At 45.8% G+C, this 21,165-nt stretch overlaps 2 protein-coding genes across 3 annotated transcripts in view; one reads left to right on the top strand and one right to left on the bottom strand.

Annotated features, from left to right (window-relative positions):
- Nucleotides 1-21,165, top strand: part of LOC127004294 (tyrosine-protein kinase Dnt-like) — a 76,973-nt gene that overhangs the window by 42,879 nt on the left and 12,929 nt on the right. The gene's annotated exons all lie outside the window — the stretch shown is intronic.
- Nucleotides 9,108-18,613, bottom strand: LOC127004207 (uncharacterized). Of its 2 annotated transcripts, none has more exons than XR_007757686.1 (3): nucleotides 17,913-18,388; nucleotides 15,278-15,574; nucleotides 9,108-9,428 (listed from the first exon to the last, which is right to left on the bottom strand). XR_007757686.1 is itself a non-coding variant. In XM_050871731.1 (3 exons), the coding sequence occupies exon 3, from the start codon at nucleotides 12,381-12,383 to the stop codon at nucleotides 11,898-11,900; it is 486 nt and encodes a 161-aa protein (XP_050727688.1). In that variant the 5' UTR covers nucleotides 12,384-12,410; nucleotides 15,278-15,574; nucleotides 17,913-18,613; the 3' UTR covers nucleotides 11,656-11,897. The 2 variants fall into 2 exon arrangements, 1 of the variants encoding a protein (XP_050727688.1); XM_050871731.1 differs by lacking the exon at nucleotides 9,108-9,428 and adding an exon at nucleotides 11,656-12,410 and having other exon boundaries at nucleotides 17,913-18,613.

The following is a 21,165-nucleotide window of genomic DNA, read 5'->3' as shown; positions in this document are numbered from 1 at the left end:
TTCATTAGCTGCTAGCATATAAGGAAGCAAAGACAGCAGTGTGTTAAATCTTGTATTTGAAACGGAAGAAGTCAAGTAGCGAGATTTTCAGAAGGGAACGGGAAAGAAGTATTAAGTATAAATAAATATAAAGAAACAATGAAGAGAGGTATTCGATCCTGCATAGTCAGTTGGGTCGAGGGTTGAAGCTTAATTAAGGCATGGTTTAAGATTACTGTACTAAGGGCACACCTGTCGCATTGGGCTTCAGTCCCCGTATTCGAGTCCCCTCCCCCCTCCCCGACCTTGGCTCAAAAGGGCGTGGTGTTACGACGATTTCTGACGACCACATCTATACCAACCCCTGTGTACCTGTTCATCCTGAGGCAGCTACAACCTACACGACCATAAAACCAGCACCATCAACAGGCGAGAATCACTAAACCACATTTCTACAACTCACAACCCCATTTATACAAACACTTCCCACTATGAATCCTAAGACGGCTACAAACTACACCCCCAATACAACAACCTCAAAAGAACACCACAATTTCTGCACGATATACACCTTACAACCCAACCTGTTCAACCACTTCTTATTTACTAGAGCGCTAAAGCCTACACCACTACTTTAATTCACCATCAAAAGGAGACGAGAGATCACACAAAACCACAATTTCACCACACTATATATACACTTTACAGCCCCATATATTCAAACACCCCCACCTATAAAGTAATCCTGGTGCCACTACAGCCTGCAACACAAGACTCAAAACCACCACCACCACCACCACACCAACAATAGGAGACAACACTGTGGCGATGCGTGCTTCCCCCTTTCCGTCCTTAATACATCTCTTACATTACCCCCAACACCACCACCACCACCACAGCCATCACCTGCGCCCTCCCCTTCTCTCAGCCCCTCAGTCCTCAGACACCCAACGGCCAATACCTGTCAGTCCACGCCACACCTGTCCCGTGAGAATAGACAGGTTATCTACGAGGCTATTTGAAGATTCCCGCCTATCCAAGGAGAAAGGGAAGGATCGCACCCACGGCGTTGTGCTACGGGAGGAGAGGCGAGCAGGCTTTGTAAGGGAGGCTGTCTTTCTTGTGGCGGTGGTGGTGGTGGCGGTGGTGTGGGGAGGGGGGGGATTGGTATTACGGTCGTGAAAACAGGGTTGTTATTAGTCGTGTGTGTGTGTGTGTGTGTGTGTGTGTGTGTGTGTGTGTGTGTGTGTGTGTGTGTGTTGGAGAGAGTGAGTTGTGTGGTGCTACCGATCCATCCTTATTATTATTATTATTATTATTATTATTATTATTATTATTATTATTATTATTATTATTATCTCCATTAGTTGTGTCCATTACCATTATTAGAAAGCAAAGTCATCACCAATCGTCATCATCATCAATAAAACCAACAAAAACTACCCTGATCTTTCATAACGTAATCGACTCCTGAGCCGCTCCAGACGAAACATGATTGCCAGTCTTGAGGAAGAGGGATAAAAGGTGCGCATCAAGCCATTTGAAGATTGAGTGAGGCCAGAGTGAGCCGGCCCCCGCAAAGCACCCTCACGCAAAACAGAAAACCTCCGCCAAAAGCTTCATCCCTCCATCCACTCTCCCTGACGAGCCGCGTGTATAAGACGAGGCAGGGAAAAAAATATGATTACCGAGAAGCTCAGCCGCTGCCCCCTGCCTGGCCCATGCATCCAATACCGCCGCATTAAAAAAAAAGGCTCAAGTTTACACTCAGCCACTGGATAATCGAACTAATATCCTACCACCAGACGGCAAAGACCTTGCAGTGAGAAATCATTAAAGATAAACTCTAACGGTTGAAATTATATGAGAAGAAATGTACTGGTAAGGTATTGGAAGCCATGGACAACAAAGAAAGGAGTAGGTATAGGAACGTGCACAATGAGTGAAGTCGAGGGCTGCAACGCAAGGCAAGGATCAGGGGCTACTTGGAGTACATCCGGTTTCAGGCTCCGACTCTAAGGCCTCCATGACGTCAATCTCCATGGTGTTAAAGAGGTGTCACTGGTGATACAACGGTGCTACAAAAACGTTTAATAATCGCTGTGTTACATGAAGACGAAGACGACACAATATGCTTCTGCATAAAGACTAGAACTTAGGTAGAATGATGATTGAAATCCGTTTATGAATATTGTGATTTCCTTACTAGTTGCCTCTCACAAATGCTGTTATCCGTTCCTGAGACTGCGAAACAACGCTCGCCGGTGCAACATATCCATTCTATTATCCTCTTATCTTCTCATCGTGACAGCATGAGGTGGGGAGTTTCGTTATTAACTTTTAAGGAGTCAATCATTTATAACGTGAAGGAAGTGGGCGAAAATATATCCAGAGTACGTACCATAATGTTGCCTAAAGAAGCTGCTGCTACACGATGGGCAAGGTTTTGGCACTGGACACATACTTCTTTATACAATAATGGATATACATATAAAAACATGAATGGGAGAATGAGTTAAATCAAGTAGTTTATGTGAAGAGTACGGTATCTCCTTTGCCATCCTCCTTTACGAAGCCATCCCCTATCCCCTTCCCTCACGCGTCAACGAGAACTGTAAAATAAAAAATACGTTTGAGATGTCAGATGATAAAAACACCATTGCTACAGCGGAGTCTTTACTTTTATATCGATTTCACCTTAGCTATTTTCTTGCCGTGTGTTTGCGCGCGCACTTTCGCTCACATCACAGTTTTTACACTCGAACTGACTCCCAGATATGCTCGGCGCGTCTGGGAGCTGCACACACACAGACCCGAGGACGAGGTGGCGATTCTTTCTCTGCAGCGAGGCGCGACGGCGATGTGAAAAGTCCCTTGTCGATGGTGCCAGGAATTATCACTCCCCGTTATCCGTGTGTGTGTGTGTGTGTGTGTGTGTGTGTGTGTGTGTGTGTGTGTGTGTGTGTGAGAGAGAGAGAGAGAGAGAGAGAGAGAGAGAGAGAGAGAGAGAGAGATATGGGGTGACTAGCCTGTATTGAACGGCGGTGAGTTGAAATATCTGACGGCCGGTGGTTGGGCGCCCTTATTCTTTTTCCGTTTTTCTTCTCACCCTGTAACCCCGCGTACTATTTTAGCTTTCATCCCTTCTTTTATTTTTTTCAACTTTTCAAATTATACCCGAACATCCTTTTCCTAAAGCTCATCTCACTAAAACTTTTTCAATTTTTCCTCTTCCTCTTTTTTCTTTAATTCCCTTTTTTGCCCTCTATCCTGTGTAGTATTTTCGTTTTCATCCTGGTTTTTTTTTATATTTCCAACTATAACATAACTTCTTAATCCTTTATTTTCTCACAAAAGCTTTATCTCGTCTCATGAATCTCCCCTAAAGAAAAAGACGCTTGTACACAGTTTGCCTTCACCAATAACCAAACCTTCAGACATAAAGAATAGTTTCCTTTTTAACATCTCTATTTACTCTAAATTTCATGATGTAACACTAAACTTTTACCTAATGTCATCCTGTCCCATTCACACATAAGTACACCCTCACCCACCAGTACCAACCGACCCATAAAACACAACAACATCCCTCTAGTTTATCCATTTACACTCACGCCTCTCATTTATCTACATGGCACTAATACCTTGTTCCCTCCACCTCCGTAAACACCAACGTACCATCAGCCACCACCACCTCCACCAGCCGACCCCTCAGACACATAAGAATAAATGTCAGGTGATCTACACTTCCACAACACATGGACAGGGGGAAATATCTTCTCATTCAGGAAAGGGGCGCTGCAGGGTCTTGGTGAGGGAGGGAGAGGTAGCTAGACACAGGGAGGAAACGGTGGTATGAAGGGGTGGAGAGAGAGAGAGAGAGAGAGAGAGAGAGAGAGAGAGAGAGAGAAACTGATACCTATACAGAAAGGAACGTCTCTTGAAAATGCAATACAAAGAAATCTCTCTCTCTCTCTCTCTCTCTCTCTCTCTCTCTCTCTCTCCGATGTTTTTATTTAAAGCCCTTCCTTCCCCTCGATGTCTTCCGTGTTGCCCCTTTGAATTTCGCATTGGTGAGGGTGGACACGGGTTGAGCTCTGACTCTTGTTCATTTTTTCTTCTTGTTGGAAATCATATTCTTGTTGTACCTGCTGATGTTTTTTTTTTCTTCTAGTTTTCCCTGTTATTTGCTTATAGGTGTTGTTGCTATTGTTGTTAGTGGTGTTGGTATAAAATTAGTTTCATTTACTAGTAGAAGTTATAGATATTATGAGTGTTATTTTTTTAGTATCGGTAGTAGTTCTTGTTGTTGTTGTTGTTATTGTTGTTGCAGTAGTGGCAAAATGACGCTCTAAAAATCGTTCTTATAAGGCTGTCTTCGTCGTCGCATTTGTCGTAATTCTTGTCATTTCGTCTGTTGGCTTGAAAATTGCGTCGCCTTCTCTATCCTCGTCGTGTTGCGGAAACCATCTCCCGTCCTGCTCCAAAGAACCATTTCCCTGTTGTGTGAAGGTCTTATCGTGGGTGTCACATATATCCCGCTCCTCCTCTTCCCCTTCTCCTACTCTTGGGCCGCCTGGAGAGACGCCGCGGTTCCTGGATTCTGGAGGAGCCGGTTAATGTCTCCGCGGGGCACTGTTCCCGCGGCTCCCAGCTCAGCGGCGCCTGTCCAGATAAGCGCCGGGATGTAATTCGAGGTGATAATGGCCGCTTGAGGAGCACTAATTGGTCCGGACACAAAGGCAGCCGGCCACCCCCTCCTCCCCCCCGACGCTTAGTTTACGGCAAAAGATGACCTTCATTACACCAGGTCATCACTTTATTCCCTCCCCACCCCCACCCAGCCAGCACCCAAGCCAGGCCCTCCTACTTATTCTCCTCCTCCTCCTCCTAGTCTTTCTCCGTCGTATCTGTCACTTCATCCGCTTTCCTTTCTTGTTTCCTTCTCGCTTTTTCCTTGTCTTTTTTTCGTTATGCGAAATTTATCCCCCTCTCTCTTTGTGCAGCATCCTTCCCTTCTCCCTCCCTCCCTCCTCGTTCCTTCTACTCCTCATCCTCATCCTTCCTTTTCTCATCCTCATCTGCCTTTCCTCTTTCCTCTCTTCTCCCTTTTATCACGTCCTTCTGCTCCTCCTCCTCTTCCGTCTCTATCTCACCATCCTTATCTTCAACCTCCTCCTCCTCCTCCTCCTCCCTTTTTATTTCTTATTTCTATCATTCCTCCTTTCCTTCCTCTCCTTTCCAACAACTCCTGCGCTTCCTCCTCCTTATACTCAACCTCAACCGCCTGCGCCGCTTCTTGTTTCTTCCTTTATCTCATTTTCCGCCTCTTTTCACGTGCACTTCCACGCTCATCAACATGCATGCACTCTCCTCCTCTTCTCCGTCTTGCTCCAACCACCACACACACACACACACACACACACACACACACACACTCACCACCGTCTTCTTCTTATGCTGTATTTACCTCGCTGCTCCACCTCTTTCCTCGGCATTGCATTCATACATACCGACCCCTTCTCCTCCTCCTCGTCCTCCTCCTCATCATTACCTCCTGTCCTTGCTCTCACTGCCTTACATTCCTCGTCTTCCGCCACCTGGATCGTATAATTACACATTTCCTTGTATACACACACAACCAACACGAGCAGTAAGGTCTTTAAAGGAGTGAAAAAAGCATACAAATAGAAATAGTCGCAGTAAAATGTAAAATCCCCGCCGCGTGATCCTATACCTGCATGTTTTACGTATACAGGTGTTAATGGGACGCTCATGCAGGTGTAAAATTAAATGATATGCGTAATAACATGCAAATTGTATGCACTCACACGTTAATACACATACACACAGACACGACGTCACATTCACCGGCACGCAAATGGGAAATAACTGTGTAGAGTGTGTGTGTGTGTGTGTGTGTGTGTGTGTGTGTGTGTGTGTGTGTGTGTGTGTGTGTGTGTGTGTTTCAATCCTATACCGAGACAAAGCCCGCTGCACTCCCCTTACCCCGTCGCTCCCTGACCCTCCCCCCTCACCCCCTCAGGAAACACCCATCTCCATCAGTATTAGAACACCTCCTCCCCCCACCTCTCTCTCTCTCTCTCTCTCTCTCTCTCTCTCTCTCTCTCTCTCTCTCTCTCTCTCTCTCTCTCTCTCTCTCTCTCTCGCTCTTAATATAAACGTCCTTAACAGCATCCAACATATAAAAATATCTATAAACCTTTTAAATCCAACACACACACACACACCCACACAGGACACCGCTTCATCCATCCACAACGCTGATCCTCCCTTACGAAACCTTTATACACTTCGAAAATATGAGTATCGATTCCCCTGTGATGGAGAGCCTGAATCGGACAGGTGTAATGGGGCGGGAGGGCTTTTGTACCTTCAGGTGTTGACACGGGCACGCCGGGGTGTCACCTGAGGCCGAAGGGTGTAGCTAAGCCATTCAGGAGGGACACTAAGCCTAATAGCAGATTATGTGAGGGAGTGTTGCATCGAGGGGATTCGTCGTCTGAGCGGGGAAGCTTGACTCGAGTGTGAAGGGAAACAGGAGGAGGAAGAGGAGAGAAAGGCTAGGCGGAAATGAAGGAAAGAGAAAGGAAACGTAGTGAAATAAAGACAGGTGAAGTTAGAATGATAAGATTTGTGAGGAATGAAGAAATGGGGGAGTGGAATGAGAAATGAAGGAGGGAGGGACGTTGAAGGTAAGGAGAAATGGGAGGGGAAGGTTAGATGGAATATGAATCAGAGAAGAAAAAGGCAAAAATTAAGAAACTTAATTAAACAGGGAAAGAAAGAAGTCGTGACATCAAACAGAGAACTATAACCCAAGGAGAGTGAGGCAAAAAATGAGTTAGAGGCGAGATCTCATTAGCGAGGTAGTCTGATGTCTATTATTAACCATTTTGCTTCCTGGTTTTCCTCAACTTTAGAATATTTTTTTTCCAACCCCAGCAATGCGTTTTTATATTTCATTCAGGTGACTTCAAATAAATCACATCCAACACATTCTTTTCTTCATAATTGCATTTTTTCCATGATTAATGTATCGTTTGAATAATGAGTCGTAATTTATTATGTCCTGTGCTTCACCCCTCGTCTTCCTACTTCGGTATTTTTCTTTCTTTTTCTTTTGTTTTACTCCTCGTCTTTGCTCACACACCTACTCCTCCTCCTTCTCCACCTACTACTACTACTACTACTACTACTACTACTACGACTGTTACTGCTACTATCGTGTCATGGGCCCACTAACTACCGCCAGGCTCCCCTTTGCAGGAAATGAGATAGTTCCCCTCTTCACCCTCTCCTCCATCCTTCCCTCTCCCTCCTTCCTTCCTCTACCCTCCCTCCCTCTCTCCTCTCTCTCTCTCTCTCTCTCTCTCTCTCTCTCTCTCTCTCTCTCTCTCTCTCTCTCTCTCTCTCTCTCTCTCTCTCTCTCTCTCTCTCTCTCTCTCTCTCTCTCCTTTTTTCCTCTCTTTAGCTTCTTCTTTGTCCTCTGTGTCATTGTTGCCCTCAGCATTTTTTTCCTTTCCTTCCCTTTCCCTTGCTTCCACGCGCAGTGCCTTTCCTTTCTCCTCTCCTTCGTAAGAATAATTGTATTGCTTTCCTTTGTCTGTCACACACACACACACACACACACACACTAAGAAATGTTTCACCAACAACAACGCTTCCTCCTCCTCCGTGTGTTGTTCTTCCTCCTCCTCCTCCTCCTCCTTATCTTCAATTTTCTCTAGATATTCCTCTCCATTTGTGCCCACGTGAACGAATTTTAAACAATATTATTCTTCCTCCTCTTCCTCCTTATTTTCCTCCTCCTCCTTATCATCATCATCATCATTATTATTCTCCTCCTCCTGTATAGTATTCCGCTGCACTAATACCGGAGTAAAAAACGCACAAAAAACACACTTCTCATCCTCCTCCTTCTCTTCCAATATTCACGCTGACGAAACCTCCTGGAGTTGTTTACAGTCCGCTGGGGGTTGGGACAAGGCTGGGACACGCAGGTCGCCCTTGTTTCTCGGCATGGCTCCGTGTTGGTGTCCCGCGTCACGCCCCCCGAAAGGTCAGGTCGCAGCTTGACCCCCACGGCGCCTCTTCCCTGGGCCTGGCCGCGAGGTTATCTCAGGATTTATGAAGCGTTTTCCTCATACGGTGCTCTCTCTCTCTCTCTCTCTCTCTCTCTCTCTCTCTCTCTCTCTCTCTCTCTCTCTCTCTCTCTCTCTCTCTCTCTCTCATGACCTCTTCTCCAGTCGTCTCGTGTTTCCCTCTCCTCTTCCCTTATTCGTCCTCCCTTCTATCTCCCTGACACATCTACCTCTTCCTTTTCCAAGTTTCTTCTCACTCTCTTTGTTGTCACTTTATTTTCCTCGTCTTGTTTCTCAGAGAACAAAGACTCGCCATTATAGTAGTGAGTCTATGTGTCAGTCCAGTCGAAAAGGATCTCTCTCTCTCTCTCTCTCTCTCTCTCTCTCTCTCTCTCTCTCTCTCTCTCTCTCTCTCTCTCTCTCTCTCTCTCTCTCTCTCTCTCTCTCTCTTCCTTTGCTATGTCATTCTTCCTTCCATCATTTTGTTCTCTTTCAGATCCGCTTTTCCATCTCTCCTTCCCTTTCATCTTCTTCCCCCCCCCCTTTCTCCCTCTCCCCTTTCATCTTTTCTATTCCTCCTCCTCCTCTCTTTTTTTACCCTCCTTTTCCATTCTTCCTTCCTTCACTTTCAATATTGGTCTCTCCGTTTTTTTTCCTTTTCTTTCCTTCCTTCTCTCATATCCTCTCTCTTCCTTCCTTTACATTCTTCTTTTCCAACTTTCTTTCCATCCTAAATTCTATCTCTAATTTCCAACCCTCTCCTAACCCTTTTCAGCTCCCTTTCATCTCCCTCCTTCCTTCCCTTCCTCATTCTCTCCCTTTTCTCTCTCCTTTCCCATTCGTTCTTCCCGCTTGATTTCACTTTCAGTACTCATCCATTTTTTCCCTTTCCCTCATCTCAACTAACCACATTTTTCATCCCTCTTTCCCATCCCTACTTCAGTCTTTCCCTTCACTCCCCTTCCCTTCCCCTCCCTCCCTCCCTCGCCCACACCCTCGTCGCCTGGGCTGGTAACAAGGATTAGCCTTCAGATATGTGACACCAATGATCCGTGGCGCCAGTGTTACCAGATCCTCGCCACTCCATTCATCATTATTATTGCAGAGTCTACAGAAAACGGGCCTATAGACACCCTCTCGCACCTCCACTCCGGCTCCCAGGTGGGCCGAGCCAGCAGCAGGTGGTCACGGCAGGCGGAGAATTCTTGACTAATATATTTTACTTTTGCTTCGTGAATCGCCCCTTCCTTTACGTCTGCCCGCCGAAAGATGTAAGAAGGCACACTGTCTGACCCCGGTATCGTGTGATTCAATAACAGGGGACGTCCAGCCCAGTGCACGGGGCTGTAAAGACCAAAGTGTTCTCGTTATCAGCAGCCCGGGTCGTGTGTCCGCGGGAGGGTGCGGGAGGGACGGGAAGGTGGGGGGGGCTAACAGGAGGGCCTATCGACTCTTCCCTTCCCATCTACCACTCTTACCCCTCCACCTGTCCTCCTCCTCCTCCTCTTCCTCTTCCTCTTCCTCCCGGCCCCGTCCACTCTGTCGCACGTCTCCGGTTTCAGGCTACACACATATTGCACGTCGGGTGTTTCGTAGAAGCCTTGGCCCTCTACACACACACACATATATATATATATATATATATATATATATATATATATATATATATATATATATATATATATATATATATATATATATATTAGGGAGATTATGACTTTTCCACTCTCTCTCTCTCTCTCTCTCTCTCTCTCTCTCTCTCTCTCTCTCTCGCTCTCTCTCTCTCTCTCTCTCTCTCTCTCTCTCTCTCTCCACACACACACACACACACACACACACACACACGTTATCAGTGGGTGTCTCAATATGCCTTGCATTGTTGCGTCACTTTTCCTCGGCCGGCACAATGGACATTCCGCGCCGGGCTCAGGCACGTTTTCTCCCTCTCAGCGGGGCGCGTGCGAGGCCGGCCGCTCACTGCACATGAATTATCTCCATTCACTTATTATTCACATTCCTCGCGGAGCAACACACCAGGATTTACACTCCATCCTGTAACCCACTCCGAAATATTTATAAACACTATGAACATGTAATAATGGCGCACAGGACGAAACACCAACACAAGAGAAAACGCGAAGAAACGAAAATACACCCTTACACATCCAATACACCCTTACACATCCTCCACCGCTTTTGAAACGAAGAACGGAGCAGTTCATAAATCATAAACTCGTATTTTTTTTTTTTATGTTGGTACCCGGAATAACAAGGCCTGCAGGTAAACACAAACCTTGCCTTCGATTAAAAAAGGAGAGAATGTATAAGAAATTATTAATGATTCTAAACTTCTGAAGCTAATTCGTATATTGTTCCTCCTCTTTCTCTGTTGATTCTTATTATTCATTATCTCTGCCAGATTAGTGTGGCTCAAATTTTCAACTCTGCTGCTGCCACATCCCTCTTCTTACATTTGTTATAAGAAGCGAAGATGAACCGCATTTTTTTACCGCTTCTTTATCCAAAATTACAAATCTACGCATCAGCTTTTGTGATTTCATTTATATTTATATTATATTTATATTTGTCTCCCTCTAGCTTCTTTCTTAGCCCTCTTCAACCCCCTCTCTTCGCTCACAGTATTTTTCCCTCAATACCGCATTTCTAAACCTATTTTATATAATTTCCATTCCTTCCCACCAACATATTTTCCCCTACGTTACTTCTTCCACAATCTCATTCCTCCACCCTCCGTCCGCATCTCGACAACTTTCTTCTCTTCCACAGCCTTCCATCAACCCCTTTACCCGCTTCCACCCTCGCACATGTCTCAACCTCAATTTCGTCTCCCACCCTCACTCTCCACCTCTCTCTCTCTCTCTCTCTCTCTCTCTCTCTCTCTCTCTCTCTCTCTCTCTCTCCTATCTATTTTTATCTTTCAGTCAATCATTTAGTTTATTTATACCTATTTATCTCAGTCTATGTACTCTGATCTCTCTCTCTCTCTCTCTCTCTCTCTCTCTCTCTCTCTCTCTCATTCGCACCCTCTTACACCTATACTATTTTTAGCTTCATCCCTTCTTTTTTCTGCTGTTCCCTTTGACTTCAGTGTTTAATGGAGTATCTCGCCCCTTGCCATTATCTTCCTGGCTGTTGTCCCTGCCATAGCCATTGTTCGAATACCACTTATGCGTCATCTTTCCTCGCCATTAAGCATAACAACGTCTTGTGACTCTTATCAAACCCTTACCCTCCGTCTCCCATCCACCCCCGTACCACACTCTACCTTCCTTCCCTTCCCCCTCCAAGTGCTTGAGTTAGGCCTGTCACTTCCCACGATCCATAAGGGGGAGGGGAATATAAGGAGTAACAAGCAGGAAGATCGGCTCTATGCTAAGGGGTGCTGAGGGTCGTTTTCCTGTAGCTGGTTCGGGCTTATAAGCGGCTTGTTAAATTGTCCGCCGAGACGCATAAACACTGTGGATTAGGAGCAGCATAAGGCCCTTGTACGCTTGCCTTTGTGTGTCGCTCATTAGGCCTGTGTGTGTGTGTGTGTGTGTGTGTGTGTGTGTTTTTAAAGAGCCTCCATCCGGAAGGGAGTTACGATGGGAACAATCGGTTAGATTGTTCGCATTGCAATTCATCGGCCCCTGCCGGGACGCCGATGACTGTGGCACTCAGCCATATCTTTTACTATACTACAGATATATAATACAAAAAACAAAAGAATTATACATAAAGAATAACAAAATAAAGGTCGAGTTGGTTCTTATGTGGGGCGCTGCTGGCATAGCGCTGCTGCGTTCCCGCAGATCACTGCGAGGCTGACCCGCTGCCGCAGCCACTCTTTTCCCGCTTTTCCCCCGTCCTCTCTCGGATGCGCCTGCCGAGGGTCTTGATGAGGTCACTGAAGGCGGGACCGAGGACTCCGGTCGTCTCCACCGTCAGCGGCATGAAGTCATACCGCTGACCGAGGTCGGCGTAGCGCTGCCGTTTCCGGGCCTCGGCGGAGCGGGCGGCAGCGCCTGCTGTGGTAGCGCAGTCGATGAGGTGGGTGCTGCCCAAGGTGTTCACGCAGGTGGCGTCCCACGCTAGCATCTTGCCCTGCGTGAATGGGTAAATAGTGATGCCGTCGGGACGGCGTCCATCGCCGCGGTCTAGACCCCGCGGCTCGAGGATGGCCGCCACACCGGCAGATGACAGTGCCCTGTACACCACATCGTTGAGGGCTGCGTGGCGGGGCAGGCGACCGGGGTCTCTCTTGCAGGACAGGTTGTGGTTTCCCAGCCTGTCCGCCATGGCTCCGCAGCGACATCGGTGGGGCTGCTGTGTGGGGAGTGTGTGTGTGTGTGTGTGTGAGAGAGAGAGAGAGAGAGAGAAATATTACCGCTGACCTAGTGAGACAGATAGGGCGGAGGGCAGCGCAGGTCACACCCCATCCATCACGTTCACCTCGCCCCCCCGCCACCCTGCCTACCACCATAAACAACAATAACAAAACTATCAACCACCACCACGACCAACAATAACAACAACACAAATGATGATGATAATAATAATAATAATAAAACCAAACATTTTTCAACGGCATCCTATACGAACAAATTTTTAACACCAACCTAATAAATAAATAAAAAAAAGCGGAGTAGTAAAATAAATAAAGCAGGTGTGTGTGTGTGTGTGTGTGTGTGTGTGTGTGTGTGTGTGTGTGTGTTTCCCTCGCTCCTACATAGTCAAGATTAAGTGAAGTTAATTAAACACAAACCTCGTTCCGGTCCCGGCCTCCTCAACGCCTCTACCTGTTTTACCTGTTCTACCTCCACCTCTCTAAGACATCTCAAGGGCTTCGAGTCTAGCCTTGATACGCCATCTTGATCCTGACACCACCATGACCACCACTACCTTTGAGGACATTACCACCAGCTACCATCTACCCCAGAACGACCATCACCACAACTAACACTAATATCACCACCGACTACTAATATTTGTATCATTCATAACCACCATCACCACCACTACCACTGAGGACATTACCACCACCTACCATCTACCTCACAGCGACCATCACCACCAACTACTAACATCTGCATCATAACCACCATCACCACCATTGCCACAGACATCACCACTACCTTCCAACCATCTACATCACAACTACCTTCTTCTTCCACCTTCTCCACCATATCAGCAGTAGAACCACCACCATCATCAGCATCACCCCATTCCTCTCTCTCTCTCTCTCTCTCTCTCTCTCTCTCTCTCTCTCTCTCTCTCTCTCTCTCTCTCTCTCTCTCTCTCCTCGTCACCGTCCTCTAGCTAGCATGTCTCTACCCTCATCATCGCCACCACATCTACCACCAACAACACTCAACCCCGTCGATCACCCACGCAACAGCCTTCGGTATCAAATAATTGTGATATTAGTATGCAAATGACGCATCGGGAGGCAATAAGTCGACCCTTGGACAGAAAAAACACGGCCTTTATGAGACGCACCACGCAGCAACCCGGCGCCTTCATAATGTTCCTCCTCCTTGACAAACACACACACACACACCACAGGAGCAGTGACGACCACCAAGCCAGTACACACACACACACACACACACACACACACACACACAGAAAGGAAACAAACACGCCATGCAAAAGTAAACGGGTTATGACTTCCTATCACGAATAAAAATACACGAATAAACGCTGTGTACTAATGAGAGAGAGAGAGAGAGAGAGAGAGAGAGAGAGAGAGAGAGAGAGAGAGAGAGAGAGTGTGTGTGTGTGTGTGTGTGTGTGCCTACTAAGTCTTCAGGGGACATTCGACACGCCATCTGGTGACACTGATTGAAGCGTTCGGCGCCTAATGAACGGAGCCACCAGTCATCTCCGGGCAGAGAGAGAGAGAGAGAGAGAGAGAGAGAGAGAGAGAATAAAAGGAAGAGTGAGGCCAAGTCAACTGAGAAATAGGACGGAGAGGAAAACAAGCGAAGAGAAAGTCAATCCGAAAAAGGTAAAGGGGAGAGGAAGAAACAGCGAGACAAAGAAAGAAGAATTGCAATGAGAGAGAGAGAGAGAGAGAGAGAGAGAGAGAGAGAGAGAGAGAGAGAGAGAGAGAGAGAGAGAGAGAATGATGATGATGTATTTTCTGTAATAAATCACGGAAATATGGAAAAAAATAGATGAGATAAATTTCGGAGGGAGAGAGAGAGAGAGAGAGAGAGAGAGAGAGAGAGAGAGAGAGAGAGAGGCACACAGGGTAATGGAAATTGATAGCAAGGGTGGGAGGAGCCGTCACTATCAGGGTAGACATTCTGTTGCTTTCTAAACAGGAGGGGATGTAAAAACAGAACCGCAACAGGCAGGGGTGGAGGAGGAGGAATTGGAAGTAGAAGAGGAGACGAAAGTGGATAACAGGCGAAGGAAGGGGACAGATGCTGCAAGAGGAGTTGCATGGAAGTGAATTTAAGGTACAGGGTGGGGAGAAGGAAACGGAAGTGAAGTGAAGGAGGAGGAGAAAGAGAAATAAAAGAAGGATGTGGAGGAGGAGAATGAAGAGTGCAACTAGGAGGAAAGTGGAGATGGGGTGAGAATATACCAGAATACCAGAAATACCTATTCACTTTTAAAAGCAACGAAAACGGAGATTGGAAAAAAAAAGTTGGAGCAGGAGGAGGGAGATGTAACAATGTATGAATAAGACGAGGAGGAGGAGGAGGAGGAGGAAATTATAGGGAGGCTCATGGGTGATGTATGGAGGGGCCCACGACTTGTGACAGAAGGGGACACGGAACGCATGTGTTTGTTCATTACCAGAAGTGCTAATTGCGTCCCCAACGTGAAGCCTTAGAGGAGGAGGAGGAGGAGGAGGAGGAGGAGGAAGAAAAAGAAGAAGAAAAACTAGAAGAGCAAGAAGAATTAGAAGAACAAGAAGTAGAACAAGAACAAGAAAAAGAAGAAGAAGAAGAAGAAGTGAGGAGAGAAGGAAGGAGAAGGAGGAAAGAGAGAGAAGAAACAGAAGCAGTAGGAGGATGACGACGAAGCGAAGGAGAAGGGGGAAGCAGCGACGAGGAAGGAAAAATAAGAGGTGAAAAAAAGTGCCTGGCCTGTAGTGTGCCCCAGTCCAGTTTCCGTTTCTTGAATTAGCATCATTAGTGTCCAAGTAAGTACAGGAGTCATGGAAATGTGACTCTTACCTTCACGTCGCGAAGTGAAGCCTGATGGCCCTGGCAGCAGTGATGGTGGCTGTGGCGGCACTTGGATGGGGGCCCTAAGTGGCGGAGGGCTTAGCGGTAGTGGAGGTGATAATGGTAGCGGTTGTGGTGATGGTGGCGGGGGTGACGTGGAGGCGCTGGCTGGAAGGTCACATTAAAGGCTCAGTGGGGGTTCAGCCCATCGCGCCCTGCCATGGTAGCGGGGCCCGACGGCTTACTTGCGGCAGTCCCCATGTGAACCCCCGACCCAGCGTCTGCCTGTACCCGTTATCACCAGCTCTAGAAGAAAAAAATACATTGTAGGAGCTTCTAACTAAAAAGAAGTTGATGAATCGATAAAAATAGTGGCAGAGAATAAAAATAATAATCGTGTTATCTTACCCCGGTGGCAAACTAATGATCACTTCTCTCTAATCATAAGCAAAATTTTATCTAAAGAAAAATCTACTTAAGTGAAAAAACGCCATGTTCGCCTTATTGCAATGAGACGCTATTAACTGTAAGAATAATTTGAATGATATTACACTTGTCATGAAACGTCAGATCTGCTCAGCCCATTAAAATATCCTACTGCCACTCATGCATTTAATTCCCCGATTTAATTAATAATAATATATGAATAGAACTGAAGTTATCTGCGCTATCATTCTTGTCCCCTCTACGTTTGATCACCATAATTGTGACAGTCGTAGCAATATCAGCAGCAACAACAGTAACAATACTAGAGGCAGCTGCTGCAGTGACGGTGATGGTAACAGGAGGAGGAGGTTCGAGGAGGAGTAGGTTCGAGGAGGAAGAGTAGGAGGGCGAAATGTAGGAGACAAGGGGAGATAAATTAATTAAAGGGAAAATCAACACATTTGTTTATATTCAATTCATCCTAGTTTTGCCGGCTTAAATAACGAACGGGAATTTGTTTATAGAGAATGTAACATATTACAGAGGGGCCTTCTTCTGAATCTACACATACCAGGGGTGGCGGCTGTGTCCCCTGACTGCAAAACTTTCTTCTGAGAAATTTATACAAACTGCAAGCTATTGAAATAAAACTACCTATATTCTGATTGAAGATAAATACGCCACGTCCTAATGCTAATAATCACCACTACGGGATGGCAAACGGTGGGCAAACATTACGGTGCTCGAGAGGTATTTGATGTGTGTGTAGTGTGTATTAGGGGGAGAGGGAACAGGGTTTGCTGGTGAGTGAAGCAGATCAAAGGAATGGCCGACCCTGAAAATACACACACACGAGCAATTTGTGGTGCTCACTGTGACGACCTGCATAATTCTAACTGGAAACTTAATCGAAGACTTGAACCCGTAAAGAATGCCGCCCCGATGGCACGATGCAGCTGCTGCCTATCCATAAACCTGCCCCACGCACCGCCCCGTCGATGCGCGCCACGCTAAATTATCATAAAAATGCAATATGGATGCACAAGAAACTGCGTAAAACAAACTTATTTTGCTGCGCTGAATTTATTGCCAAAACTACAACTATAAACTACCATGAGTTATAGAAAATTGGAAAGGTACATGTGACTGAAGAACACTAATAAGAACTTTAGTTGAGTGTGACCCTCTCTGGATGAGTAGGCTATTTTTTTCTTAAACGAATATTTAGATAGACAACATACAGCTAATCACCATAATACACCTGACCTTCCTCCAGTCTCATTATTTTGAGCTCGTTAATAAATACTATAACACTAGTGAAAAGAAAGCGAGAGAATCAAATGGGATGCAATCAGGGCTACCTCGCCCCATTATAATATGACAGGTAATTGTTTTTTTTTACTTGTCAGTGCCATCCAAGGTATTCAAGGCACATGGGAATCATACCTTTGTAGCCAACTATTCATGACTTGCTTACGTGTGATTCCGAGGGTCAACGAGTTGCCACAGTAGTCAAATAGCGATGACTTCCACGTGGCATCACCGAGAATAACTAGCCTATCCCTCTTACTCTCGTTACTCGCCGATCAAAATTTAATAGCCTCCTCTGTGTTTATGAAAGTTACAAAAGGAAAACTAATGGGGACAGAAAAGCATCATACTCAAGATGCCTAGATATACATTAGTCGTCGTTTGAGGGAGGGAGGGAGGGGGGGGGTAGGGGACGGTACTACATCAAACTATCATGGTTTAACTACCGCTTCCCTTGTAACCTCTTCCACATCCTCATCCCTCGCCGGTCAAAATCAAATACTTATATAGACAGTAAACCATCATACTCAAAATGCTTATATACAGGTGATAGAAATTGGAGGAAAGAGAGATTACGTGAAACTATCGACCGTTGCTAAAACTACCACTCCCTTGTTCTCCCGTTAACGTCCTCGTAACTCTCCCTCGTAACTCGCTGGTCAAAATTAAATATCCTGGGTTTGCGAAAGCTATAAATGTAAACTTATATACATAGAAAACCACCATACACAAAATACTAGATACATTAAGGCAATACTCGTTTTGGGGGGTAGGGAGGTAACATTGCGCGGGACCCCTGCTGACCCTTCCCCTGCCCGCCTCCCGTTTATCTTCCCTCCCTGCCCCATTAACCCCTAAGCACATGTCACCAGGGGCGCCTCACCATGTCCCTGGCAATGTAACTCACCGCCCAGCACACAGACGCCACGCCAGGGCCACCACAGGAACCCGCACGTCTTGATCTTCCCGAAGCACGTGCAGCACCACGCACCTAAGGACAACATTCGCGCGACTGCCTGCTGAGGCAGCTGAGTGCAGACCCGACGCCGACTGTCACTTGTTAGATCGCCGTACTCAGTCTCTTATATTTTCCGATTTCCGACCCAAAAACTGTCTCCTCCACCCCACTAACTGGATTCATTTATAGTTAACGTTGGAATGGTTACTTATTGGTGCTTTTTGGGCAATAGTTATGGGTCTGAAGTCCAAAAATGCGATGTTCTGAATACGATAATCTGGCACTGTTGCGCGCTGCCACGGACACGGATAATCGACTAGATGATTTGTATACGGTTATATGTAGGAATAAGCAAACAGTCATGCAGTTATGTCATCGTAGACTATTCTGTACGTAAGTTTAAATATCCATAACTGATACACAATAAAGGAATACAGGAAGATCAATAAATAAATCTTACGTCTGGTTATTACCGTATATCCGGACGGTATAACACTCCAGCAGTCTCTTAAAAAGGGCTCCAAGCTTAAATGCTGAAAATAAATCTCCTAACTGACCATGTTATGTGAGAATACAATACGTTTCCTGTCTTCTTGATTTCTTTTTACAATACTTCTGGGGAATAAAGAAATATTAGGCTAGGCCGCTACCTAAAGCATTATAATACTACGAAAATATGCGTTAGCCTACCTCGAAAATGGTATGATATTGTGATGGAGAAACAGAACACTTCTTTATTATGTATCTATGGTAGTTTTCTATCTATACAAGTTTTCCATTTGTAACTTTCAAAATTTTCATATAGGCCTAAACATTGATAGTTGTAACAAAGTATACAGTTACCATAGTCTGCCGTATTATACTTATGAGAATAGAAAATGAACACGCAACATTTTTATTTATAGTGACAATATAATAATAAAATAGGCTAACATTTGATCATTATAGCAATATAAATTAACCAATCAGCCTACTAGTTTATGATGACAGCAACGTAAACAATAATTAAGAATGTTTCATTAATATTTTTTTTACTATGATGATATTCTAATACAAAGAACACCTACCAGGCTATATCATAATGACCATATAAATAGCATTCTGAGACTCAATTAAACAAATACGGTTGCAAGCTACTGCCGTGATTATTACATTCACTGACTTATTAATGATTCGCAGGGGACATTCATACTTCAGCAGGGGTGGCTATGTTCTGCTGCGTAATAATAGCAGGCAGAAATGATATTAAATTCTCATTCACCTGTGTGTGACAAGTGGACAGTCCAGGAAATGTACACCGGCAGACTATATCATTCCCTTCCCTTCTGTATGCCTCACCCCTCTGCCGTCCCTTCACAAAACTTTTTAACCGTCCATCTTTCCCCAAGCTGGCGTGGACTCGTGGACACAGGGAGGAAATCGTACGTAGTGGAGGAAGAGGCGAGAGGATGAGATAAGAGGATGGAGGGATCTGGGGTCGTACTATAAAACATTTTGCAGCCCAAGCACACTTATATGTCAAGGCTTTCGTAGCTGTTTGGGGCATTTCCAGGGAGTTTAATAGCCCTGGTGATACCTGGTCCATCGTCTGTACCATGAACCTAAAATACCACTGATAAGAACCCGACTCATTTCCTCTTTGGGTTTCGGAAATAGATGATGTAAGAGCCGAAAGCGTCTATGCTAACCTATATAGTCAGTGTCGCGGAGGTAACAAATATACCGAGGAAGGGAAACTTAAGCTGCTACTGGTACATCGAGGGTTAGGAGAGAGGGAAGACTGCGTTATATTGCCACCCATTTTCAGAGAGAGAGAGAGAGAGAGAGAGAGAGAGAGAGAGTCTGCACTTCCCCATCCAAGAACAGCAAGGAAGGAGCGTGAGGGTGTGAAGAAACGCATCTTGCTGTTGCTTTGTTTTCTCTCGAGGCAACGCTTACCTCAGGCAGACGTGCAATTACCTGCAGAAGTTACCTGGAGCTCTGACACGGCGTACGGAGGGGCGGAGTGAAGAGAGAAGAAAGAGGAAGAAGAGAGAGAGAAAAGAGGGAAAGAATGATTGAATGAGTAAAAGGAAGATAGAAAAAAATAAAGACTAGGAGAAAAATTGGAGAACGGAGCAGAGAAAGAGGAAGGAGGAGAAGGGGGAGGAGGAAAAAGGGAAAAAGGAAGACTACAGATGTACCAAAAAGGCAATATATACCCCACAGCTTGGATGAAGAAGGGGGTGAATATCAATTTCTCTCTCTCTCTCTCTCTCTCTCTCTCTCTCTCTCTCTCTCTCTCTCTCTCTCTCTCTCTCTCTCTCTCTCTCTCTCTCTCTCTCTCAATATTCATCCCATGTTCGGTCACATCCGGTTCCCCTATAGACCAATTTGAAATAGGTGGTTGTTTGTTATTTCTTTTTATTCTCTCTCTCTCTCTCTCTCTCTCTCTCTCTCTCTCTCTCTCTCTCTCTCTCTCTCTCTCTCTCTCTCTCTCTCTCTCTCTCTCTCTCTCTCTCTCTCTCTCTCCTTTTCCTATTTCCTTTATCTTCATCCTCACCCCTCTCTTTTTCTTTGATCCTCTCCCATCCACTTCTGTTCACACTCCACCTTCTGCACCCCTTCCTTCCCCACCCCATTCCTGACCTTCCACGAGCTATATACCCCCTCGCATCCACATCCGCCCTCTTCCAACACCCCCTACACGCCCATATGTAACCCAAGGCGAGTGTGCTTCTGACAGGCGCCGCCAATTGGCCTCTCCACGTCTTAATTAGTCTCCACAACAGCACACATAACCGCTGGCTGTCTGTCTGTCCACCACGCCGGCCGGGAAGGAACTGAGGGAGGGGAGGGGAGGTGTAGGGTCGGAAGGGAAAAATGAAGGAGGAAAAAAAAGGAAAGGAAAAGAGGGAGGAAAGGCCAGCGGGATAATTGAGTGGAAAGAAATCTTGAAATTGAAGAATAAGCGAATAGATAATGATCCGTGTATAATGGGACGGTGGGGCGGGAGAAAGAGAGAGAGAGAGAGAGAGAGAGAGAGAGAGAGGACGAGGAGGAAGACCCCTAGCAGCGGGCCGTTACCCGCTCATCGACATATATGTACTCATTTACAATATGTAAGATGTAAAAATAAAGAAAGAAAAAAAGAGGAGGAAGATGACGAGGAGTTATTAAGTTCGCCATTCTGTTTATTTTTTTTCTTCTTTTAATTTCTCTG

This window comes from Eriocheir sinensis, chromosome 27 (assembly GCF_024679095.1).
Source record: "Eriocheir sinensis breed Jianghai 21 chromosome 27, ASM2467909v1, whole genome shotgun sequence".
NCBI lineage: Eukaryota > Metazoa > Arthropoda > Malacostraca > Decapoda > Varunidae > Eriocheir > Eriocheir sinensis.
Note: the sequence above shows the minus strand (reverse complement) of the source record. Positions and strands in the feature narration are given on the sequence as shown.